Below are 24132 nucleotides of genomic sequence, written 5' to 3' on the forward strand. Positions count from 1 at the left end.
CCCACGTCAGCAGCTGAAGAAAGAAAAGGATGCTAGGAACTCTACCTTTCTGTGCGCCACTCTAGATCCTGTGAGCGGCTGTTGAAGGGGTAAGACTGTGCAGTTGCCTGGGGGTTGGCTTGTGGGGGGCTTGCCCAGTGGGGTGGGATGTTGGGTTGTGGGGGGGGGGCTTGCCCGGTGGGTGTGGTGGGGGTTGGGTTGTGGGGGGGCTTGCCTGGTGGGTGTGGTGGGGGTTGGCTTGTGGGGGGGGGGGCTTGCCTGGTGGGTGTGGTGGGGGTTGGCTTGTGGGGGGGGCTTGCCCGGTGGGTGTGGTGGGGGTTGGGTTGTGGGGGGGGCTTGCCTGGTGGGTGTGGTGGGGGTTGGGTTGTGGGGGGGCTTGCCCGGTGGGTGTGGTGGGGGTTGGGTTGTGGGGGGGGCTTGCCTGGTGGGTGTGGTGGGGGTTGGGTTGTGGGGGGGCTTGCCCGGTGGGTGTGGTGGGGGTTGGGTTGTGGGGGGGGGGGGCTTGCCTGGTGGGGGGGCTTGCCCGGTGGAGGTTGTGGGGGCTTGTCCTGTCAGGTGCGGAGTGTTGGGGCCTTGCTCAGTGGGGGTGGCAGGGGCTGGGTTGTGGGGGGGGCTTGGCCAGTGGGATGCGGGGTGTGGGGGGTTGGGCTGTGGGGGGGCTGTTAGGGGGGCCTTGCCCGGTGGGGGGAGGGGTTGGGGGGGCCGGACACCGCTCTCTGGGGCAGCGCCAAGGGGGCGGGGCCTCGGCAGAAACAGCGGCCAGTCCCCACGTGATTTCCCAGCGTCCGCCCTGCCTGGTCACATGACCCCCGGCCCCGGTCATTCGGCTTCCCGGTCCCGCTGCCTGCAGTGCGCGCCCGGCCCTGGTTGCCATGGGAACGCGGCCCAGCGCTCGCCCGCTCCCGCTCCTCCTGCTGCTGCCGCTGGCGCTCGCGTGGGGTAGGTCCGCGGGGCAGAGCCGGGGGGGGGGGGGTCTGGGCTTCCCTGCCCGCTCCCTCCCCTGCCGCCCCGCCTGTAACCCCCCCCCCTCCCCCCGGTTGTGCAGGGCCCCGGACCCCCGAGCCCGGCTTCGAGGAGCGGCGCTTCGCCCAGACCTTGGACCACTTCAGCTTCGAGTCCTACGGCAACCGGACCTTCCCGCAGCGCTACCTCCGCACCGGTGCGTCCTCCCCGCGGCATCCGCCTCCACCCTTCCGCCGCGCCGGGGGGCTGCCCCTCACAGGTGGCAGCCGCAGGGAGCTCGGCCCCCCTGAGCCTGGGGTCCTGCCGCCCGCCGCAGGGAGCTGCGCCAGGCTCCTCGCAGCGTTTCAAAGCAGCAGCAGCCCAGGGAGCACGGGATCCGCTGGGGACTCCTCCGCTGACCCCGGGCTCCATGCGGCGCCGCTGCTTTGGAAGGCCACACGCAGCCCGGGGACACCCCAGCTGGCCCTGGGCTGCACGCGACGTTGCAAAGCGGCAGTGCCGCACAGACCCCGGGCTCCAGCCTTAGGCTCCACGCAGCGCTGCTGCTTTGAACCCCCGCTCCACTTCCTCGCCCTTGCTGTCTCTTTCTGATAGAGGCAGTACAGTTGGGGGGAAGCAACTAGTCAACTAGCCTGTCGACTGTCCAAAAAGCATTTGCTTATCAGATAGTCGACTAGTCATTCACATTCCTGATGCATGAAATACACTTCACATTCCCCTTGCACAGGAACACAGGCTGCTATTCCCCATGTGATTCCATTAAACGATTGGCTCTGCTGTACCACAGCATTGTAAATAAAAGAGGGTGACCACCTACTAGTTCATCCCCTGAGTCCAGTTTCAAATCTCTCCGGTGATCTGGTTTCTGTTATTACTAGGGATGTTAAAATGTGTTTCTTTTTGTAAATGTGTAACTTCTGACATTTCCAGTGATTACACGTTTACACATGGGGGAATGTGGCATCTTCCAGCTAACTTGCCCCTGCATCTGTGAGAGGCAGCAGCGTGGGGAGGGAGGAGCGGGCAGCTCCAAGGGAGCCTGCATGCTTTGGAGGCCTTAAAAGCTGGCTCTCCATACGCTCTGGCTCCCTCCCACACGCTGCTGCCTCTGATACAGTTTCTGCTTCCCTTTTCTCCCCCATGAAATATCTGCTGCAACACTTTTGTATTCTACACTCCCTTGTGCTCATCTAGTTTATTGAATGGTTGGTTGTTTAAATCACTGAATGAAATACTTATTTTAAATTGACTGTTATGCTCATTTGAGCCTAGTGTTATGTCTGCCAAATTCTGTAATCTGAAACTAAATATTTGTAAAACAAAAGAAACATCAGCATTGCAGTTCTGCTGATTTGCAAAATGCATCTCTCCCCCCCCCCCCCCACACACACACTTTCATTTTGTGCATTGTGGGCCTTGTGTGATGGTCATTAGGGATTTGAAACTACTAAAGATTTCTGGCTGCCAGAACTTATTTCACAAGTAAGTCAGCTGACTCTCATGAGATTAGCTGGGAGTTGTCCAAAGTTTGTCTAAAACAGTATTTTTTTAAAAAAAACCACACACACTTTCATTTGGTCCCATAGCCAACTTTTCTGGTACTTCAGATAATTGCTAGTCACTAGTACTATAGTATTGTATATTTGAACATAGTTCCACTTAATGGTAAATTAGCTCTTCTGGATTTCCCTGCTGGTTATCCACGCATGGCCTGGAAATAAAAGCTGTCTCTTTGCAAATGAATAAGTGCCCCTGATCTGAGTCAGTGATTTCACAACTGATTTATAAATACAAATACCATTATTACTATTATAAATAGTGGTGTCTCCCAGGGATCTGTACACGGTCCAGTGCTGTTCAACATTCATAAATGATAGGGAAAAAGGGTGAACAGTGGCAAAACTGGCAGTTGATACAAAATTACTCTAAATGGTTAAGTCCAAAGCAGATAGTGAAGAGTTACAAAGGGATCGTATAGAACTGGGTGACTAGGCAACAAAATGGTAGATGAAATTCACTTGACAAATGCAAAATAATGCACATTAGAAAACATAGTTCCTACTATGGATGTAAAATCCCAGTTCATCAGGTAACCGGTTAAGTGTTAAGTTAACCCAATGTTTAGCCAGTTAACCCATTAAGCAGGATCCAGGTGGGGGATTTCTCCAGCCCTCGGAACAGCCTGCTGAACTCACACTTCCAGCCCCGTGCTGGCACTGGCCGTGATTGCCACTGGCTTCCAGCCTCCACTGGAACAGCCCCTGGCCGTGCCAAGCTCCCAATGGACAGAGGCTGCTCCAGATGCCAGCACAGCTCCTCTCTGTGGGGCGGACAGGGGTTGCTCTGGATGAGAGCAGCCGCTGTCAATGGTGGGCCAGGTGCCCTGCAGACAGAGGCTGCTCTGTACAGCCCCAACTGGTTACCCTGAACCAGGAAGCATCACCTATTAAGAGTGATGCTTCCTGGTTAACTGGGTAACCTTTCAAGTCCCAAGAAACTGGACATACAAAGTGATGGACTGTAGCTACCAAATTATTTGCTACCACTCAAGAAAGAGATCTGGAAATCATTGTGGCTAGTTCTCTGAAAACATGCACTCAATGTGCAGCAATCAAAAAAGCTAATACTGTTAGGAACCATTTGGGAAGAGATAAATAAAACTATATGAATCCGTGGAATGCCTGCACCTTGCATACCACGAGTAGTTTCTGGGCTCCCCATCTCAAGGTTAAAATTGGAAAAGGGACAGAAAAGGGCACAAAAATTAAGGCTATAGAACGTTTGTGTGAGGAGAGATTAAAAAGATTGTGACTTTTCATCTTGGAAAAGAGATTGCTAAGGGGCAATATCACAGATGTCTATAAAATCATGAACGGCGGAGAGCAAATGAATAAGGAAATAGTATATTTACTCCTTCACATAACACATGATGCAGGGGTCACCCAGTGAAATTAACAGGCAACAGATTTAAAACAAACAAAAAGAAGCACTTCACACAATGCACAGCCTGTGGTACGCATTGCCAGCAGATGCTGTGAAAACCCAAATTGTGTCAGGGATGGAGGATAGGTCCATCCATGGCTATTAGCCAAGATCGTCAGAGATGCAACCCCCTGCTCTAGGTGGCCCTGGCGTCTGACTGCCAGAAGCTGGCTGTGGATGATGGGATGGATTATTACTGTATGTTCTGTTCATTCTCTCTAAAGCATCTCGCACTGGCTACTGTGGGAGGACATGGACCTTTGGTCTGACCCAGGGTAGCCGTTCTTATGTTCTTTTTATCTGCTTACTGCATAGACAATGTCACACTATTTGTCAAAAATAAACTCAGTCTGTTTCTGTTAAAATGAAGTCTGTTAACTGCTACACAAATTTTTGTTCCAGGACATGCTTCTATGAAGTGTCTATATTAGAACTTAGTAATTGCAGGCATCTCATGAGCTCTTGCTACCCTGAACTGTACTTGCAGTCAGTTCTAGACAAGTGATCTGCATCCGTTTTCATATTGGTGGGCTACCTCACATATCACAGTAAGAATGTGAAAATAGACAATGTCTATGGGTATCAACCATATTTTTGCTAATGTAGTGGCCATTCATTCACTAAAGGGGAGAAGTGCCAAGTACCTGGCTCCTTTGCACTGAAATACACTATGTAAAATGTGAGTTAATTACTAATATAAGGATAGCTGTTTCTAATGCCCTGCAGTTCTCTGAGGCTTGGGATTTCTAGGCACAGAAGAAAAATAGCAGGCCACATACAGCCTTCAGTAGAATACTGATTTATCACCCTTAGATGTTCTGGGATGGCACATGGCCCTTAATCTGGAATGTTTGTATTCCTCAGTGTGTCAGACCAGTATGACTCAGTCTCTTTTCAGTTAATTCAGCCCCGTCATATAGTGCTTACTCCTACAAAACTCCCCATTAATTTATCTAAGGACAGAGCTCCACAACTTTTTTTTTCTTCTCTAATGTGCTTCATATGACTGTCTTGTGCAGCTAAATTCTGGAAGAAGGGAGTTGGGCCCATCTTCTTTTATACTGGGAATGAAGCAGACATTTGGGAATTTGCTCAGAATTCTGGCTTCATACTTGAGCTGGCCGAAGTGCAGAATGCGCTAGTGATTTTTGCTGAGCATGTGAGTATTTTATTGACTTGCTCCCCATATCTTATCTCCATCAGATGTTGTCAGCACAGCCCTCCACAGTCCCAGGATAAGTAGACACATATCCCTTCCTCTGAAATGGCTGTGCTCCTGCCATGGACAAGCGAGACATACTAGGGACTCTGCTCTACTGAACCATGTACTCTAAATGAGTTATGTCCATCAGTGGTGCTGTATAAATACATTAATTCAGCAAAATCTAGGCTGGCTTGTGCTTTAGATAATTTTTTAGTGTGGCTCTGAATATCCATACCTTCACAGCCAGAAAATGGTGTGTTGTTGTGCATAACGTGATCATTTGATCCAATGGTTCTTACCTGATTTATTACCCGTTTAAGCTCTCTGCAGTCTGGGGAGCTGTATGGATTTGAAGGTCTATAAATGAGGTGAGCGGGTCAGTCTTCATTACTTAGTCAACCCTTGTTTTTTGCTTTGTTGGCATCTCTGCTAAGATAGCCAGCAAAGGGGACAGTTAATAGCGGCTGTTTTAACTTGTCGTGTGACTACCTGTTAGTTACAAAAGTGAACAACTACTACGGCTTTTGATGTAGGACCCTACACAGCTGTAGGATGGGAATGACAATCGGCTGCTGCTGACACTGGCAGGCTTGGCCATGGTTACCCAGGAGGAGGGAGGTATGATGCAGCAGATCCAACATCTCTTTATGCCTCCTTTCTTTCAGCGGTATTATGGGGCCTCTCTTCCATTTGGGAAACTGTCAATGCAGCAGGGACGTACCAGCTTGCTCACTGTGGAACAAGCCCTTGCCGACTATGCAGTGCTCATTACAGAGCTTAAAAAGCAGTATGGGGCCAGGGACTGCCCAGTCATTGCCTTTGGAGGCAGGTAAATGCTCATGTCTCCGCAAGTACTTACCTTTCTCTACACTGTTCCCTAACTGGTGTGATGCTGTTCTTATTGGCTTCCCCTCCAGTACAAATGCACACTTTTCCAGGATCCCTTACTCTCTCACTTCAGTTTTCTTTGCACTGAAGCATGATGGGTAAAATTGCACATGGGAGGGTATAACTCCGGAATGCTACTCCTTCCCCCACTTACTAAACTAGTTTCCTGACACTTGATTCCTGATATTTGCTGCTTCAGTCCTGTGCTAGGACACAAGGCCTAAAATAGGAGCGCATGCTGAGTAGTCAGTTCCTAATCTCTTCCCTGCAAGGCAGCATAAGATAAGGAGATGAAAGGTTTGGTTGGTGCCTTAATGAAACAGGTAATTCATCTCAGGTATTGGGGCTGGCAGTCACAGTCAGTCCTGGCTTCTGGTCACTTTATAGACACAGTTAAGTGAAAATCTCTCAGCAGTATCAGTGAACGAGTTAGTACCAGGCCCTGTGCCTGTCCCTGAGCCAACCGGGAGAGCTGGATCCCAGGAACTTCAGAAGACTGGGTTGCTTAATGTAAAAAAAGCAATAAAATGCTTCCTAGTGGAAGATAGGAAATGGGTAATGAGATAAAAGAGTTTTTAACCCTCGAGTTTCCAGATCACATTAACCACAGGGTGCTGGAGACTAGAGGGATTTGACTAGAGTAAAGCACTTCAGTAGCATGTGTGAAGGGACTCCCCATGTCAGTTGTGTCTGCGTTATGGAAGCTATTGCAGTCACTGGTAGGCTCAGTAAGGAGGCATTTTGGCAACTGAAATACCCCCTGGGCCTTGGAGGGGCGCTTGATGAACAACTTTGACTGGGCCACAGAGAGGAATCTTTGTGGGTAAAGAGAGGGCCTTCAGTCTCTGCATATGCCCAGAGCTGCCTGGGGATTTGGGGAAAGGTCAGCAAGTACATATTGAGGGTGTACACCCCAAATGTAACTGACTCATTGTGTGTGAACTGTAGATGCCCTCACACCCAAGATGCCTTCTGCAGATTAGAGACCGGTTGCTTCTGTCTCAATCCAGTGGTTGCAGCAAAGCTCTGGCCGTACCCCGGGGGTCTCGCGCTACTGGTGGATCATGTTAGCCTCAGAGGCGCGCTGTGGTCCTCCACACAGCCTCTCCCCTTGCTAGAGGCGGGGACCACAGCTCACCGAGCCATACTCCTCGCAGGCTAGTTCATGGTTTCAGGGTGAAAACTCCTCTAGTCTTGGTCTCCCCTCTTGGGGAAGTCTGCACTGGCAGGGGAGGCTTAGGGGGGAACCAGGCCCTCGCACTACTCCGGGCTCCAGCCCAGGGACCCTAAGGCAGCAGCAACACACAGAGCTGTTTTCACTTCCAGCCTGGCAGCTTTATCCACTTCCCTAAACGATCCCTCCCAGGGCCTCTCCTCTGGTACCTGCTAGTCAGTCTCCAGCTCTTCTGTGCAGCACTTCCTCCTTCCGCTCCGTCACTCTGTCCTCCCCTCCGTACCCGGGGGAACCTTTTAAAGCAGCCCCACAGGCTTCTGTTGGCTGCAGGTGTGTGTTTAGCCGGCCCCTCCCGGCAAGTGCTTAACCAGCCCCAGGTGTCTGCCTGCCTTCATTTCCTGGCAGCAGGCTCTGGGAGCTTATCCAGGGAACAGAAAGCTCTCTATGCAGCGCCCTGCATGCCTGCCCTCCATTAGAGTGCAGCAGCCTGCTGGTCTGGGTCTTTGGAAAGGAAAGGACTAGAGAGCTGCTCTGTTAAACTAAGATAGTCTCACTTAGATTTCCAGTCTCACTGGGTTGGGTGGGGCCAGAACTGCTGGCTTCACAAGGCCCAAATTACCAAACACATTTACTTTGGATCACAGCTCTTGAATGAAATAACCGTCCTCTCTCGCTCTTTCCTCAGTTACGGAGGAATGCTGAGTGCTTACATGAGAATCAAATACCCTAACCTTGTGGCTGGGGCACTCGCTGCGAGTGCTCCTCTGTTGTCTGTGGCTGGGATCGGAGACCCCAACGAGTTCTTTCAAGCTGTCACTGCAGTAAGTGGACACTTTGGTAGCTGGCTTGTCTCTAAGCGGCAGCGTCTCTCCAACCTGCCATTGCGTAGATCTGGGTGAAAGCTTAAGGAAATTGAATGTCTTGTGGGAAAGGCCTGAAATGCTTTTTAGGTGAACAAATGTCTCATTTAAGAGCTAAAATTGTCAAGGGAATACAGGACGCTGCATCTTTTAAAAACTAAATATTTGAAACCATTTCTTCTTTGTTCCCTGCCTACCCCAGCTCTGAGAGGTCTTCCTTGTGTGAGAGTTAACTTCTTCCCTAAAGCAGTGTCCAACATGCAGCTCCTTGCTTTGCTTTAGGTATTAATGGTGCCATTAATTATCATACAAACCTGACATTGGATTTTTGCTGGGTTTTTTTAGTGTAAAAAAGCTCTTCCTTTACTCCTACAATTGGAGGAGAGGGCAGAAGTTGTATCAACACCATCCTTAGGAGGGTACATAAGACTTGCCCAAGTGGCGTGCAGTCCGGAGGCAAGGACTGTAGACCTCAGAGCAGTTATCCATGTTTGTGCGCTTCCTCGTTTGGCTGCTCTAATCTTTCTCTCTTTAGAATTTTCAGAACGCAAGTCCAGCTTGTGCCAAGGCTGTGAGCAAAGCCTTCCAGGAAATCAACGACCTCTACTTGAGTGGAGGTAAGATGGACCTGGTTGCCCCAGCATAGAACGTCTGGGCAGCAGGCAGGTATCTCCCAGTGCCTCTTGGATGGAGACAGGTGCCATTTTTCAGCTGATTTGTTTAAACAGCTGTCCAGACCCTTCATGTAGGTCTGAGTGGCTTATTTTGGCATATGATGAAAGACTTGAGCTAGATTGACATGAGACCCTTTAATTGAAATAAGTGTGTCATCATTGAGGTTTGCACTAGCTTAATTAAACTAATTTAGTATCACACCTTTGGTTAGGTGGATATCACTTCCTCATGTAGACAAGGCCTGGGGGGTGTTTTTATAAACACACACTACGACCACGTGATGCACAGACAGATGATGTGCATTGTGTGCAAGCTGACTGTGATGTCAGCCGCTGTTTGATGAGCTAAAGCAGCCCCTTCCTGTTTTTCTCCCTCTTCCTTCTTCCTTTTCACGTCCTTCACTTCGCGTTTGCTTGTCCCTGTTCTAACGCCTTTCCGCCGAGGTACAGGCAACATGTGCTGGGACCTCTAAAGCTACCTATGTCGCTAATTGTGGCTCAGTCAGCTAGTGCAGTGGGGTTTCCAGTTTGGGTAAGCCACCCTGCCAAGCAGCAGCAGGTAGGTCAGTGAAAGAACACAGGGTTATTACACCGGGGGGGGAGGGAGGAGAGAAATCTGTGACCAGACACCCAAGCCTCAGTAAGTTAATACGTAGGGTTACAAACTCCGTTCTTATTTTCATAGCTTCATATTACCCCTGACTAGAGAGTCATAAGGAGTGAGCGAAACATGGCGTGACTGTGTGATATCAATTTACACTCTTAAGAGCGTTTGTATTGTTTCCCCCTGCAGCCTATGATAGAATCAGCAGTGAAATGTCCGTGTGCCAGAGACTTTCTTCCAAGGAAGACATCTACCAGCTGTTTGGGTTTGCTCGAAATGCCTTTACCATGATGGCCATGTTGAACTACCCTTACAAAACAGACTTCCTGGGTCACTTGCCTGCTCACCCTGTCAAGGTGAGTGCAAGGGTGCTGGAGGGGTCAAGAAGAGCTTTTAAACCCTCTAGAGACCATGAATGTTATCATGTTTTGAATTGTTTTCATTTTGTCCTGTCTCTAAATAGATCTGGAACCAATTGCTCAGGTGTGGATGGCTGAGGTCAGCCTCAGCCAAACTCTGCTTTCACTCAAGTTACACACAATACAAGCACATTGACCCGAACTTTTAGAAGTATCTAAACATGTCAGAAGCCTCTGTCGTTCAGTTGTCCAACTTGAGACACCTTTCGCAGAGTGATAGGACTAGAAGAGACCTTGAGAGTCCAGTCCCCTGCACTCACAGCAGGACCAAGCACCATCTAGGCCATCCCTAAAAGGAATTTGACTAACCTGCTCTTAAAAGTTTCCAATGATGGAGACTCCACAACCTCCTAGGCAATTTATTTCCATGCTTAACCACACTGACAGGTTGGACTTTGGGAAAAACTTCCTATCATCAGAGGGTAAGGAGAATAATTTTTCCTCCCTCCTCCAGGTAATACCCTTTTAGGTACTTGAAAGCTGTTAAGACTCTTCTTTTCCAGATTAAACAAACCCAGTTTTTTCAGTCTTCCCTCTAGACCTTTCATCCTTTTTGTTGCTCTTTCTGGACTTTCTCCAGTTTGTCCACATGTTTCATGAACTGTGGTGTCCAGAGCTGGATGCATTACTCCAGTTGTGGCCTAATAAGCGTGAAGTAGAGCGGAAGAATTACTTCTTGCCTTGCTTGCAGCATACCTGCTAATACATCCCAGAACGGTGTTTGCTTTTTTTTGCAACAGTGTCTCACTGACTTGTATTTAGCTTGCGCACCACTATGACAGAGATCTTTCTGCAGTACTCCTTTCTAAGCAGTCATTTCCTGTTTTGTATGTCTGCAGCTGATTGTTCCTTCCAAAGTGCTGTACTTTGCATTTGTCCTGATTGAATTTCATGCTATTTATCTCAGACTATTTCTCCAGTTTGTCCAGATTATTTTTAATTTTAATTCTATACTCCAAAGCATTTGCAATCCTTCCCTCTTGGTATCATCTCCAAACCCTGTAAGCATACTCTCTGTGCCGTTATATAAATCACTGGTGAAGATACCAAACAGAAGCTACTAGTGAGGCTCTACTACTAGAAACATGGCCTAAGAACAGTCACACTGGGTCAGACTAAAGGTCCATTTTAGCCCAGTGTTCTGTCTGCCAACAGCAGCCAGCACCAGGTGCTTCTGAGGGAACAAACAGGACAGGGAACAATCATGTGATTACCTGAAATACTGCATGCAATTCTGGTTTCTCATATTTTGAAAGAAATTCAAATGGGAAGGGATGCAAAGATGGGCTCCTAGGATGATCTGAGGAATGGAAAATCTTCTTTACGAGAGGAGACTTAGTAGCTTGGCTTGTTTAGCCAAAAGAAATGAAGGGTAAGGGGAGGTCTGATAACTTTCTATAAAAACATGAGTTAAGCGCCAATGTTGACACAGGACAAATGGCTAAAAACTGGCCATCGACACAGGTAGGCTTGACTGTTGATGTTGGTTTCTAGCCATCAGAGGGTGAAGTTGTGGACCAGCCTCCCCGGGGGAGTAGCGGGGCCAAAAGCCTAACTGGGCTCCAGCCTGACAAGTTTAGGGAGGGGATGGTGTGATGAGCACGCCCACAGTGGCACATGGCCCCTCTGGGACTGGCTGGAGATGGGGCATGAGCTGAGAAGGGCTCCAAGTCGCTCAGAATCCTGGTTGCTTAGGGTGCAACCCATCACCGTATTCGGGGCTGGGAAGGAACTTTCTCCTAGTTAAAACTGGCAAAGACCGTAGGGTTTGTCACCTTCCTCTACAGCGGGGGCATGAGTCACTGGTTGGTTTAAAGTAAATGGTGGCATCTCTAACATCACTTGAGGACTTGAGTAAATGTCCGAGGTTAGGGGCTGATTGCAGAAGTGGGTTTGTGAGGGGCTGTGGTCTGCAGTGTCCATGAGTCAGACTAGATGATCAGACTAGTGACAGATGGCAGAACAAAGAGCAATGGGCTCAAGTTGCAGTGTGGGAAGTCTAGGTTAGATGAGAGGAAAAACTATTTCCCTGGGAGGGTGGGGAAGCACTGGGCTGGGTTCCCTAGGGAGGGGGTGGAATCTCCATCCCTAGAGGTTTTTGAGTCTCAGCTTGACAAAGCCCTGGCTGGGTCGATTGAGTTGGGGTTGGTCCTGCCTTGGGCAGGGGGCTGGACTTGATGACCTCCCGAGGTCTCTTCCAGCCCCAGGATTCTGTGATCGTAATGGTCCCTTCCGACCTGGAAGTCAGTGAGTGGTGGGTCCTTCCCCACCATGGTTTTTAAGCTGTCAGGACAATCTTTGTGGAAGTGAGAACTCACCTGTTTGCCATTTAAGCCATGGGCCTGGAAACTGACCCAAGTGTCTGTCTCTTCCATAGGCTGCCTGTGCCCAGATTCTTGCCCACCAGGACCCCGTTAAAGGGCTGGCAGCGCTTGTTGGTGAGTTACGTGGCTCCGCTTAGTCTTATTTGAAACTCCTCGAAAGCACTGACTGCTGAGCTGTCCCGCACGGTCTGTGCTGCACTGCGGCGGCACCAGGACTGCAGTGCTCCAGCCTATTGCACCTTCGGCTCCCACCTGGCACAAGTGGTATCTTGGGGGTCTCTGTTTTTCAGTGGGGGGGTTGAGGATGTGTCTGCGCTGCAAGGGAAGGTGGGTGTGCAGCAGACAGCTGTAACCGTGGTCACTGCCACCTCGCTAGCAAGGGGACGGTATAGGGACCGACTAGCAGCCATGCTGCTGGGGACCCTGGGAATGTACTTGGGCTGCTGGCTCTGCATTGCTGTTGTTGCCCACACTAGCTGGATGATAATCGGGTCCTGTAGATGTTCCTCGACCTCTTGGGCGCCTCACCCGCTGACTTTGAGACTTTCTTCCAGGTCATTAGGCCTTCTGAAAATCTTACCCACACGTCAGCTCAACAGGCTGGATTCAGCAGTCACGGGGGGCAGGAGGTCAGCTGCACGATCCTAAAGGTCCCTTCTGGCCTCACACCTGTGTTTTTTATATTGGGCTCACTAGGGGTGGAAGGTAGCGGGCTTGTGGGCCCAAGGGGACTTGCAAGGAGATGTTTGATATGTCACAGGACCATGGAGTACGATCTGCAGCACCGCACACTTCTTTAGAAGCACTTTTTAAAAGAAAACGTCACCCTTAAAAGGTTTGCATCTGTTAGATTCCAAAGGGAAAAATATTTATTTTTAACATCCCAGAAGCATCCAACCCCGAGCCCTGTGGCTGAGACACCTCTCCTTTTCCTCTCCCCTTCTGCCTCCGCTGCCCCTCAGCGTAGCGCCCCAGCACCAGCCAAGGCTGCACTGCTCCCAAGTCACAAGCTGCAGGGCTGGGGAGGAAGTGAGGAGAGCTGTCGAAATGCTGCGGGCAGTTGCCATGTGCTCTGTCAGAGCAGCTCCTCCACCCGTCCTCTTCCTGCTCCCTTTAAAAAGCCAAGGAGGGCTCTTGTTTGTTGGTGATGAACAAGCTGAGAGTGGATCTTTTCCTGCTGTTCCCACTGGGCGAGGATGGCTCTCCTCCTTCCTGCTGTTCAGCTGACCTCTCCCAGGACAGCCTAATCATGCAGGAGGCATGGTCGACCAAAGCAGTAGGCAGGGAGCCAGCTTTCTTCCATATCCTCCCGTCAGGATCATAGATGAACACGCTGTCGTCTTTACTCATGTGGTGCAGCGAGCCGCCTCCTGTGATGTAGAGCCGCGAGTGGAGCACAGCGACGCTGAACTGGCAGCAGGCGAAGGGGGAAAGTGTCAGCGTGGTCCACTGGTCAGTCATCGGGCAGTAATGTTCCGTCTCGTTCACTTGAATCCATTCCTCTGCCTGCAAGGAACCAGAGCAAGTCTGACTTGCCACCAGGCCGCGGGGAATGGCACTGGAACACTGGCTAACTGTGCCCCACCTGCCACCAGTGTCTCAAGACCACCTGCTTAGAAGCAAATTGTTCTTAAACCCTTTGCCCACCAGGGGGCATAAGGTGCCTCATGCATAGCTGAAATGTAGCAATCGTATTAAAAGTCTCAAGATCATCTCATCTGAGGAAGTGGGGCTTGCCCGAGCGCTCGGGATACCATCCTGTTAGTCGGTTAGTCTGCGAGTGCCACGGGACTGCTCAGTTTTGTAAAAGTGGTTTTCAGTGATATTAAAGGCATCTTAAGAAACCCAAATGAAGCGCCCACGTGGTGTCAGAATGGAGGACTGCAGGGGACAGCAAGCACGCCTAGGGGCCGACAGCCCCGGGTCTGTCTCCCACTGGATTCAAGGCACGAGGGAGAAGCCCCTGAAAGGTGGGTCATATTGTGGTAACAGCAGCACTTACAGCATTTAACGTCCTGCCTCCAATACAGAAGATCCTGTCTGTGACTGCAGCCATTCCGTGGTCACAGCGGGCAAAGGCCATGGCCCGGTTAGCGATCCAGCGCCGCAGGCGAGGGAGGTAGCTGTGCATGTCCCTCAAGGTCTTGCCGGCCGAAAAGCCCCCTGGAAGAGAAACACGGAGGGAATCCCTCTGCCCTGCGAAATCAGCTCTCAGCAGAGGCTCACAGGACTCTACAAATGGCATGAAGGGGTCTTACCAGCCATCACTGCCTATGTGAAGGTGAAAGGAAAGCATCCCAGCTGCACAGGCAGCCTTGCCAACCGGCTGTACCCCAAAGACCCAGCTGTCTCTCCTCCTCGGTGGGGAGGGGCTGTCTCAGCAGACAGGGCGTGCTGGAGCAGCATCAGAAGTCAACCCTTGGCTGTGAAAACTGTTTCCCGCAAAAGGGTTTTCCCCACATCCCTTCCTGCCGGCTGAGCTGAATAACGCAGACAGTCAGAATCTTTGAGGCAAAGAAAAGGGGGGATGGGCTGTCAGATCTGGCTGACCATGTTAACTCAGGCTTGCACAAACGCTCCCCACGCCCCCTCTGCCTGGATACAGCATGTTCTGTTGTAAGCTTTGCCACTAGCATTGCAGACCCAGGGTTTGGTGTGATTGGCCAGAGCTGCTACTACAAATGGAAGTGTGGGACAGGGCTGCCTGTGACAGCAAAGGACTAGAGTCACTGACCCTGGGGGTCCCGTCCAGTCTAACTTCTGTGATCCACTGCCACCCGGGTCAGCACTTCACAATGGTTTTAATTCATTCATTCTCATAACACCTGGAAGGTCGGGGAGCATACTTATCCTCACCGTATGGATGGGAAACTGAGGCCCAGAGGCTCAGTGACTTTCCCAAGGTCAAGCAGGAAGGCTGTAGTGGAGCAAAGAATTGAACTCGTGTGTCTCAGGCTCATGCTAGAACCGCCGGGCCATCCTTCCAGTCTACGTCAGAGGAGCACTCTTAGTGATACAAGAGCGTTGCACTGGATCCAGGTGTATTAGAGCTGCCACTTCAGATGGGCTCTTCTGCTTGTTTGGACACTCACGTAGAACTGCCGTGACTCCTTCACCCTAAGATACCACAGCAGTATCCCAACTGCACAGTTCAAATCAAAACCTGGAGGCCGAGCTTGATTATAGGGCTGGTCATTTCTAGCCTTAAATCTAAGTCAAAAATAAAGGTTCCTACTACAATGTCAGATCATCTTGTAGCACATAAGCCACAATATAAATGTCATTGTATTAACGACGCGCTGTCTGCGGACGTGGCAGGACTCCTGGTGACTGCACCTTACACTGGGTGGCCAGGTAGTGATTGCTGTAGGAACCCTTCATTCTTGTGTTCTGTCATGTTTAGGACAGAGCATTAGCTCAGTTTGGTTTTCCCATTTATAAGGCTGTTTTCAGTTCCTCCTAACTTGCCAAACCGAGTGGCTGAAATGAAATTTGCCATGACAAGTGCTTGCATCAGGCTGCTGCTTAAAAGATTCCAGCCAGAACAGTTTAGCTGTTTCCAAGACTGAAGCGAGGGAAATGGCCTATGGAAAAATTCTGGTGACTTTTTCCTTGAAAAGTTCCAGTGTCCTCATGCTTGGAGCAGGGGCTAGAAAGCAGGCGGGGGAGTACAGCTTGTGATCATGTAGCTAAAGAACGTACCAAGTGCTTATGCGCAAAAGGACTGAATTCGGGTCGCCCTGGCAACCTTACTTGTGTCCTAACTTTGAGCACTCGACTTTACAGCCTTAGCAACTGTCTTAACGGGCCTGAACGTAAATCAGGGGCAAGCAAGATCCAGCCCATGGGCTGCCCTGATGGGACCCTCTGGCTCAGATCTGCCCCGTGCTGCTTCAAGCACCTGGCAGCTCCATGAGGCTCTCTGCTTTAGGCGCTGGGGGGAGGGGAAGGCTTCCCGCGCTGCCCCCGCCACAGCAAAATCTCTCGGCTCCCATTGGCTGGTTTCTGAGCACTAGGGGCTGAGAGATTTTGCTGGGGTGGGGGCAGTGCATGAAGCCTCCCGGCACTCAGAGCAGAAAGCCAGGGGAGCAGCCAGCTGTTTTGAGCAGCCTGGGGCTGCGGCAGGCAGGGAGCCTGTCCCAGGGTCCTGTAGGGCTGCTGCTCAGGAGCTACCTCAGTAAGTGCCTCCTGACCAGAGCCTGCCTCCGGCAGCCCCCGCCCACTCCCCAACTCCCTAGCCCAGGCCACCACCCAAATCCTGTGCACCCCTCCCCCAGATCACAACTCCCTCCCAAACCCTGCACCCCTCTTACACCTTTCCCCAGGCCAGAATCCTTCCCTGCACCCCTGCCTCCGGACACAGCCCCCTCCTTCACCCAAACTCCCTCTCAGACCCCACACCCGCACCCCGAGCTCCCTTCTACACCCACCCTCCATCCCAGACCCCTCCATAGAAAAGTTCAGCCCTTGACCACTTACCATCAAAAAGTAAGTGGGGGGGAGGGAGTGTCTCCCCCATCAAAAAGTTATTGCCCACCCCAGTGTAAACTCTAGTCGTGGCAGTGCTCCCCGCGAGGCTCGGGCTTGGTGCGAGGTGCTGTACGAAACGTCACATCGCGAGAGACGGGCCTTGCCCTCAGCAGCTTACCCCTCCTTACTTCCTGTGCTTATTTCCTAGGTTGAGCAGTGCCGGGGTTAGTCCCACGCCTGCCATTAAAATGCACATCCCGTGGGTGGCTAGAGATGCGGCCGTGCTTGGCCAGCCTCCTGCTAGCTTGCTTTCTGAAAGGAAAGCAGCTGGAATTTGGTCCCAACACCCTGGTCAAAACTCCTGTTCTGACCACACATTCCACGGGCTCTCTTACTGCAGCCTGTGTAAGTCTCCCCTGCAGGGCACTGCCCTGATGTAATGGGTGGGGCTGAGCTGGGAGGGGACCAGCACTACCCCATACAGCACACTGGACTTCCCTGGGCACTCGCCCAGCCACGCACTGGCCTGGTCAGGCCGCCAGGAAGCTCCGGAGGTTCCCAGAGCCACGTTACCTGACACGTAGAGGATTCCCTTGTGGGTGGCGCCTGCGTGGTCAGCCACGGGGACGGGGAGGGGAGCCGCGCACTCCCACTGGTTCTCCGCAGGCGTGTATGCTTCCATCGTGTTGGTGAGCTTCCCCAGCAGCGTCCCGCCGCCCACGGCCAGGATGCGCCCAAACAGCACGTCCGCATGGAAGCGCGTTCGCCTCTCCAGCATGCTGGAGACTTGGAGCCACGCCGCGTTGCGGGGATCAAACCGGAACACCTAGGAGGGACGGCGGTCACGGAGCAAGGCCGGGAGCCGCGCAAGGCAGCTGGCTGGGGCGTCACTGCGGCTCGAGCAGACGCACCTCTGCTAACTTCAGTCAGGCACTGGGTACTGGCGCGGCCAAGCCGTGGCTTTGCGGGTGTGCGGGGCCTGTACCAGTCTGCCCCCAGCCTTGAGTAACTCCTTGGGCAGCTGGCCCCTGCTGCCGCCTGCATTGCCTCAGGCTCCCAGCTCGGCTGCACGAGCCAGCTCGATTAGAATGAGCGTGGAACGGCGACACATGCTGGGATTACACTGAGGGAGTAATATCCCAACCTTCACGGTCTCCTTTAACGGCTCAGTGTGCCCAGCCCTGTCCACAGACAGGACCCGCATGCCAGAGAGCTTTTCGAAATCTACGCAATGGCTGGTGGTCGCACACAAGCCGCGAGTGCCCTAGACTAACTCCTGCTGTTGCGTCTTGGGGCAGAGGGGCCGGTCTGAATGATCCCATTTGAGAGGGCCTGGACTGGGCAGTAGAGGTCGAAGGCCATGAGGATCGATTGCTGAGGCCCATTTCTACTACTAAAAACGTTGAGGTTGGCCTGGTTTGGGGCTGGCGTACGAGGGTTGCCGATGCGATTCAAGGAGGTGGAATAAACTAAACCGCGATGGAGAGTAAGTGAGCTAACGTGTCTCCCAAAGGGCCTGGTGGGCCCCAACCCAGCGGGACCGGAGAACCAGACAGAGCGCTAGGAAGTCCCAGTAGGTGCGGGCCCGCCCTGACCAGCGGGAGAGGACTCCATTCCCTTCTCTAGCGCGACTGCCGCACCTCTGGGCTGCGCCACTGAGCAACCTGCGCTGTGCTGGGCAGCTCTTCAAGGAACGTGTCTCTGTTGGGCACCCCAGGGCCATGGGCTCTGCCGTGCTTAAGGCCAGCTCTTTCCAGCAAACGTTAGGCAGCTGAATAAGGGGCCTGATTTTTTCCCACTTACACTGGGCACCTGCAACATCCAGTGGCCTTATGAGAGCTGAACACGTTGGAGCCTCTGTCTCAACAGGACTCCCGGGCCAGGTTCCCCCCGGCGCGCCTTACCTCGTTCGAAGGGCGTTTCCCAGAGGGATCGAACCTGGCCTGGCCGCCGAGAAGAAAGAGGAAGTCACCGATCACAGCCACGCAGTGGTTGTAGACAGGGGTGGGGAGGTCCCTGACCTTGCTCCATGCGCTGCAGCTCTCATCTGCAGCCCACATGTCTCGGCAGACTCTGTTGTCAGTGGTTCTGCCCCCCAGAACGAGCAGCGTCGAGGAGCTGGAGCGGACGCCTGTGTGCTGGCTCTGAAGGGCTGGCTGAGCGTAGAGCTGGGAGTGGTAGATTAGAGCCTCTTGCAGGTACCTGCGGCAGCTGGAGTCTGTCCTCATCACGGGCGTTTCCTGCACGTATCTCTGCAGATCCCGCAGGGGGATGAGGGGAAATCGAATTCTCCTTAGAATATCTGCTGCTCCTGGTAGCCTCGTGCTGTCGTGCAGCAGCCAGCTTACGGCAGCGTTGAATAGCTGCAGCTCGGTGCATCCCGCCATGTCTGTCTTGTCTAAGATGTCACAGAGGGTCTCTCTGTCCAGCTCCTTCACGCCCTGAGGATCGGTCAGTATCTGGCGGTAGTGCCGCCCGACGTAGGCCCTTGCTTTCTGCCTCAGCTCTTCTGGACCAAGCCTCTTGGCGATGCTGAGTGTGTCCAGGCAGCTCCCGCCATCCAGGCTGCGCTCCAGAAACTGAAAGCACAGCTTGATCACCTCCCGCAGGAGCAGGGCTTCTGCTGCCTTGAGCGTCTCCTCAACATTCTGCAGGGAGAGCTCCAGTTTGTTGGAGTAAATGAAGTTGAGAACGTTCCTCAGCCCACCTGCGCTGATGGCTTTCAGCTGGACTCTGGCATCGCCGCTCCCGGCACGGCTCGAGTTTCCAACAAACAGGATCTTGCAGTAATTACTCGCCGAAGCCAAAATGATCTTGTGTGCTGGGAAGCGAACCCCCTCTGCCTCCAGCGTTACATCGCACAGCGCGCCCTGGGAGCGGAGGCTGCACGCTCCCTCCAGGAGCTTGGCCAGGTACGTGTCCGACACAAGCAACTGGCTCTGAGCGCTGAGCGACATTCCCTTGGAAAGCTGCCTGTGAGCAGGAATCTCTGCAAGTCTCAGGGGTGATTTCTCCCCCCCATGTCGGGTCTCCAGTCTGGCTGTGGGCTCCCCAGACTCCAGTCTGTTGCGGGATCGCTAAGTGCTGGGTGCGCTGCAGAGGAGACCGATCCACAGGCTAGGAGCACTCACCCTGCTGTGTCTGGCGTGTGTTCCTGTGGGGCTGCTATATGAGGAGGTCATTTGAGTGGCAGGCAGCAAACAGAGCTTCATTCATCCACACAAAGGCGGCCACAGTCTCCGCCAGCTCCCATGCTACGCCTGATTGGCTTGCGCTGGCCAGGTACTTGTTTTCAGCTGGGCCAGTCTGGGCATGTCGCCCTCCCTTTCTCAATCAGTGATCAAACAAAATTCTCTCTGCAGGGCTGGCATTGGCCAGTTTGCTCAAGTTGCAGTCTGGAAGCGGCCCTGGGGGGTGGACAGCCACTAACCGTAGGCAGGACAGTTTGTGTAGGAGACTGTGCAACAGCTGACGTGCCTTAGGCGGAGGCTCACGCAGGCCAGAGACAAGGGTTGGGCTGAGATGGCCTGTTGCGGACATTGGGGTATTGCAGCAAAGAGGGAGAGGGTTTTGCTGACCTCTGACTATGCAGATGGAGAGCTGCACTCTTCACTATGGATTGGCTCCAAATGGCGCACAGCTTTCTAGTTCGGTTACCCTGTCCACACCCCCGGTCTCTGTCTGCTCCGGCAGGTCTCTGCAGGAGTCTTTGGGATTGCGCTGGTTAGTGCAGACACTGAACTGGTAACAGCCTAGCTGAACTCTTTGTGCTCGACAGGAGTGTTCTACAACTCAACTGGCATGGTGCCCTGTTACGACGTCTACAAACAGTACCGAAAATGTGCAGACCCAACCGGCTGCGGCACTGGCCTGGATGCCGAGGCATGGGATTACCAGGTATGTGGCTTGAGGGAATTCCTGGACTCTGCTGCAGCTCCTCCCCCTTTGCATCTTGATGGTTCCTGTTTCCATCACAGGCTTGTACCGAGATCAACTTAACCTTCAACAGCAACAATGTAACTGACATGTTCCCTGCGATGCCGTTCACTGAGGCTACGAGACAGCAGTACTGCTTCAGCAAGTGGCTCGTGCAGCCACGCAGGAACTGGCTGCAAACCATGTTCTGGGGCAGCGGTAAGCGGCACGTTGCTGTCCCTGCGTGTTGTATTTCCCTCCCTCGGCTGGAGAGCACTAAGGGGAAGGGTTCGCTTGCTTAGAATGAAGGTGGCAAGTGATTCTTACAGTTGCAGCTCTTCTTGCTTAGGCACTGCAGTTGAATCAGCTAGTCTCCATGCCGCGGCCTCCTCCCATTTCCCTTACGCCTCCCCTCTGAGCATTACTACCTCCACCAACCCAGCTCAGACATTCTGCTGGCTTTTCCCAGTTCCTAATTTGACTCTCTTCTCCTCCCTCCCAATTGATTCTTGCCCAAACTCAGCAGACTGGCACCAGCAAAGCATGGAGCAGGTCATGTTGGGCGGGCGGGCGGGGGGAGGGGGAAGAGCAGGACAGGACTGGCTGCTTTCTGGAAGAATGGGCAGCAGTCTCGGTACAGCTTCTTTTCCACCTCTGTGCCTCTGGCCCTCATGCCCACTAAATCAGAGGGGAGGTGGTGGCAGAGTCCAAGGGAAGCCTGGCTCTGAAGTCTGCCCATACTGCAATTCACTTAAGTGGAAAACCAAAAGCGACTGCCAAGAATGTTTTCAATGTTCCACTGTCCTTTGCACACACTCAGGCAGCTGCATGGGGTTTGGTAAATGGACAGGGAAGTAAAGAGGTTTCTCAGAGATCATGTGTGTGACTTTCAGACCTGAAAGCTGCAAGCAACATCATCTTTTCGAATGGAGACTTGGATCCCTGGGCAGGTGGTGGAGTAAGTATCTGCATCACGGTGGGCTGTGCACGTGTGGGAGATACCCCAGTGGTTAACACTATACAGAAAGGGGGAGCTAAGCCAGGCTCACAACCCCCACTTCAGGGAAATGTCAAACAGCTACAGAATTGCTTGTACCCATTCTGTTCAATAGGCGTTTTTGTGCTGCTAAGCTCGTTGGCAGCCCTAGAACATTTGTGGCAAATGGAAGTTCTGTTTTTGTGCCAGAGAGGATTTGGTTATATTGACTCTTTGCACTAGCAGCTGCTGGCGCAGACTTTGGTGACATAGGACAAGAACCAGCTGTGACCATACCACCCCTCACTCCACCTGGAAAGCCAACTTCTTCCCGGCTCGGTGCTCCAGCAATAACGCCCTAGCTTCCAGCTGCTGAAGAGAAGATTTGTGCAAACTAAAACTGAATTCATTCTCCTCAGCGGCCTGGTGGACCATGGTAATGGCCAAAAGGCTTGTGGTCCTGGAAGGTCTGAACGTTTTATTGGGGAAATAAACCAGGACACACAAGTTGAAGCTTTTCATGTGTAATGTCAGTTTCATTTCTGAAAGCACATTGACATGTTGGGAGTGGGAGGAAACCAAGAGCCTATGGTAATCCTGGCACACCTGTACCTGTCCTGCTAATGACTCTGCCGGTGTCCTCTTCCCCTTTCTAGCACTGTCTCTGGCTTTAAAGCCTGAATTCAACACACTTGCCTGGTACCAGGAACTTAACTTGCGCATCTTCTCATTCCAGATAAAAAGTAACCTCAGTTCCTCACTCATTGCAATAACCATTAAGGAAAGCGCTCACCATCTGGATCTGCGGTAGGTATCCTGGGACAGTCAGGCTTGCTTCCTGCCTCCCCCTTGAGCTGGGCCATCCCAGCAATGAAAGACAATTGAATCCTCAGCAGGAGGCAGCCCAGCAGCCCCCAGCAGGAAGTTGCTGAAACAATGTTTGGAAGAAGAGCCATCCCCTTACTTAGCTCTGCTTCTCCCTCAGCATGGAAACGGTATTTGGTTCCCACCTGCAGTTTCCTCCGGTTCACTTGGGTTGCATCTAGTCTGGCAGGATTTTCCGCAAATGCTTTTAACGGAAAAGTTTTTCTGTTAAAAGCATTTGCGGAAAAGAGCGTCTCGATTGGCACGGATGCTTTTGTGCAAAAGCACTTTTTGCGGAAAAGCGTCCGTGCTAATCTAGACGCAGTTTTGCACAGGAAAGCCCCGATCGCCGTTTTCGCCATCGGGGCTTTTTTGCACAAAACAGTTTTTAGCTGTCTACACTGGTCCTCTTACGCAAATACACGGGAGCATCATAGTATTTGCACAAGATCACTGACAATCTTACATTAGATCATCAGTGTTCTTGCGCAAATTCAAGCGGCCAGTGTAGACAGCTGGCAAGCTTTTCCGCAAAAGTGGCTGCTTTTGCGGAAAAACTTGCCAGTCTAGACACAGCCTTGGTGTCATCTGTGAGAGGGCCCCTCAGAGCAGGGCTTGTGCCAAGTTACTCTCAGTGCAAGCTCCTTTACAGGCAAATGATTTCTCCTCCCACCCCTCACTCCCTAGCCAGCCTAATGCAGCCCTGCATGGTGACAGGCCTGGTCTCAAGCTTGTCTTCCTTAGTCACATGCTGGATGGTGCTTTGGCTCATGCTGTAACTTACTGCTCAGGGTTACACATGACTAGAGCAGTTGAAAGCTGCACAGTTGGATGGTAAGTAGGCAGCACGGCTATAGCCTTGTTTGCTGTGGTAGGAACTAATCTAAACATGAGCTGGGGCACTTCATGGCGTGGCTGGAACATAAGGCTGGCTCCTTGCTGCAGGGTGGGGGGAGTAGTAGAGAGCTGGCTCTGCCTGGCAGCGGGAAGTAACTCAGAGCAGGTCTGGCCCCTGGGCTGGCATGCGAGGGGAACCCTACAGCCTTGAGTTGCGGTGAGCGCAGTCATTCTTTTTTCTGCTTCTCAGCTGGGGGCCAGATCAGTGCAGGTTGGTGTCTTGTTTTTTTGTTTCTCACTTGTGTGGCTCTTGACTGAGATTTTCTGTGGCTCAGAGGGATATGGACAACTAACTGTGTGTATTGTGTGGCATTCCCTGCAGAGGATATAATCCAGCAGACCCTCCATCTGTCACAGCTGCACGCAACCTAGAAGCAAGGATTATCCATGACTGGGTGCAATCTGCAAGGACTGAGAAGCCCTGGGAGAAGATGTCTGTGGGTAGATCACTGTGAAGATAGTCAGCCAGCCAGAGTGCTGTGCTGCTAGTATTGGTACCAGAAAGCACAAGGGTTGCAGCCTACGAGCCAAGTCTGCACTGACCGTTTGATGAAAATGCCAATTTAAGTGGCTCTACCATGGTGATGAAAATTCACCTCCTAAGCATCCCGTGAGTGAGTCAAGTCTGTGTCAAAAGAAAATGAGTAGGCCAAATCCATTGACTAAAGGCAACAGCACTTGGTGCCAGCCACATGCTTACCTGTATTGTGTTAAAGATGTAATTGTCATCTGAGGAGAGAATAAAAGCTTGCCTGGAAGTGTTAGACCATTCCTCAGGAACTGGGTCATACTTCACATATGTGCTTTCCAGAATGACAGAAGAAAGCATATGGCCTTACTTGAGCAAAAGGTATTATTCACAATCCCCATAGCACTGTAGTGGTACACAGAACTATAGGATGCACGTAAGATTATATT

General features: G+C 52.1%; 2 protein-coding genes across 2 annotated transcripts; one reads left to right on the forward strand and one right to left on the reverse strand.

Moving 5' to 3' along the window:
* The first annotated feature begins 781 nt into the window (after positions 1–781).
* DPP7 (dipeptidyl peptidase 7) lies at positions 782–23978 on the forward strand. Its single transcript, XM_075905747.1, has 13 exons — positions 782–939; positions 1046–1159; positions 4965–5104; positions 5815–5978; positions 7897–8032; positions 8607–8688; positions 9539–9705; positions 12146–12206; positions 20341–20459; positions 20540–20696; positions 21371–21435; positions 22190–22260; positions 23537–23978. Exons 1-13 carry the CDS (start codon positions 873–875, stop codon positions 23667–23669), a joined length of 1476 nt encoding a protein of 491 aa, XP_075761862.1. The 5' UTR covers positions 782–872; the 3' UTR covers positions 23670–23978.
* LOC102455913 (kelch-like protein 13) lies at positions 12257–20312 on the reverse strand. Its single transcript, XM_006112331.3, has 4 exons — positions 18467–20312; positions 17136–17388; positions 14095–14255; positions 12257–13598 (listed from the first exon to the last, which is right to left on the reverse strand). The coding sequence occupies exons 1-4, from the start codon at positions 19517–19519 to the stop codon at positions 13206–13208; spliced, it is 1860 nt and encodes a 619-aa protein (XP_006112393.2). The 5' UTR covers positions 19520–20312; the 3' UTR covers positions 12257–13205.
* Positions 23979–24132: the final 154 nt, after the last annotated feature.

The sequence above is a fragment of the Pelodiscus sinensis genome, chromosome 22, assembly GCF_049634645.1.
Source record: "Pelodiscus sinensis isolate JC-2024 chromosome 22, ASM4963464v1, whole genome shotgun sequence".
NCBI lineage: Eukaryota > Metazoa > Chordata > Testudines > Trionychidae > Pelodiscus > Pelodiscus sinensis.

Coding starts and splice junctions, on each gene's coding strand:
- DPP7 (XM_075905747.1), top strand. CDS start 873: ATGGGAACGCGGCCCAGCGCTCGCCCGCTCCCGCTCCTCCTGCTGCTG. Junction 940..1,045: donor GCCGCTGGCGCTCGCGTGGG/GTAGGTCCGCGG, acceptor CCGGTTGTGCAG/GGCCCCGGACCCCCGAGCCC. Junction 5,105..5,814: donor TAGTGATTTTTGCTGAGCAT/GTGAGTATTTTA, acceptor CCTTTCTTTCAG/CGGTATTATGGGGCCTCTCT.
- LOC102455913 (XM_006112331.3), bottom strand. CDS start 19,519: ATGTCGCTCAGCGCTCAGAGCCAGTTGCTTGTGTCGGACACGTACCTG. Junction 17,389..18,466: donor GGAAACGCCCTTCGAACGAG/GTAAGGCGCGCC, acceptor CGTCCCTCCTAG/GTGTTCCGGTTTGATCCCCG. Junction 14,256..17,135: donor GGGAATCCTCTACGTGTCAG/GTAACGTGGCTC, acceptor TTTCTCTTCCAG/GGGGCTTTTCGGCCGGCAAG.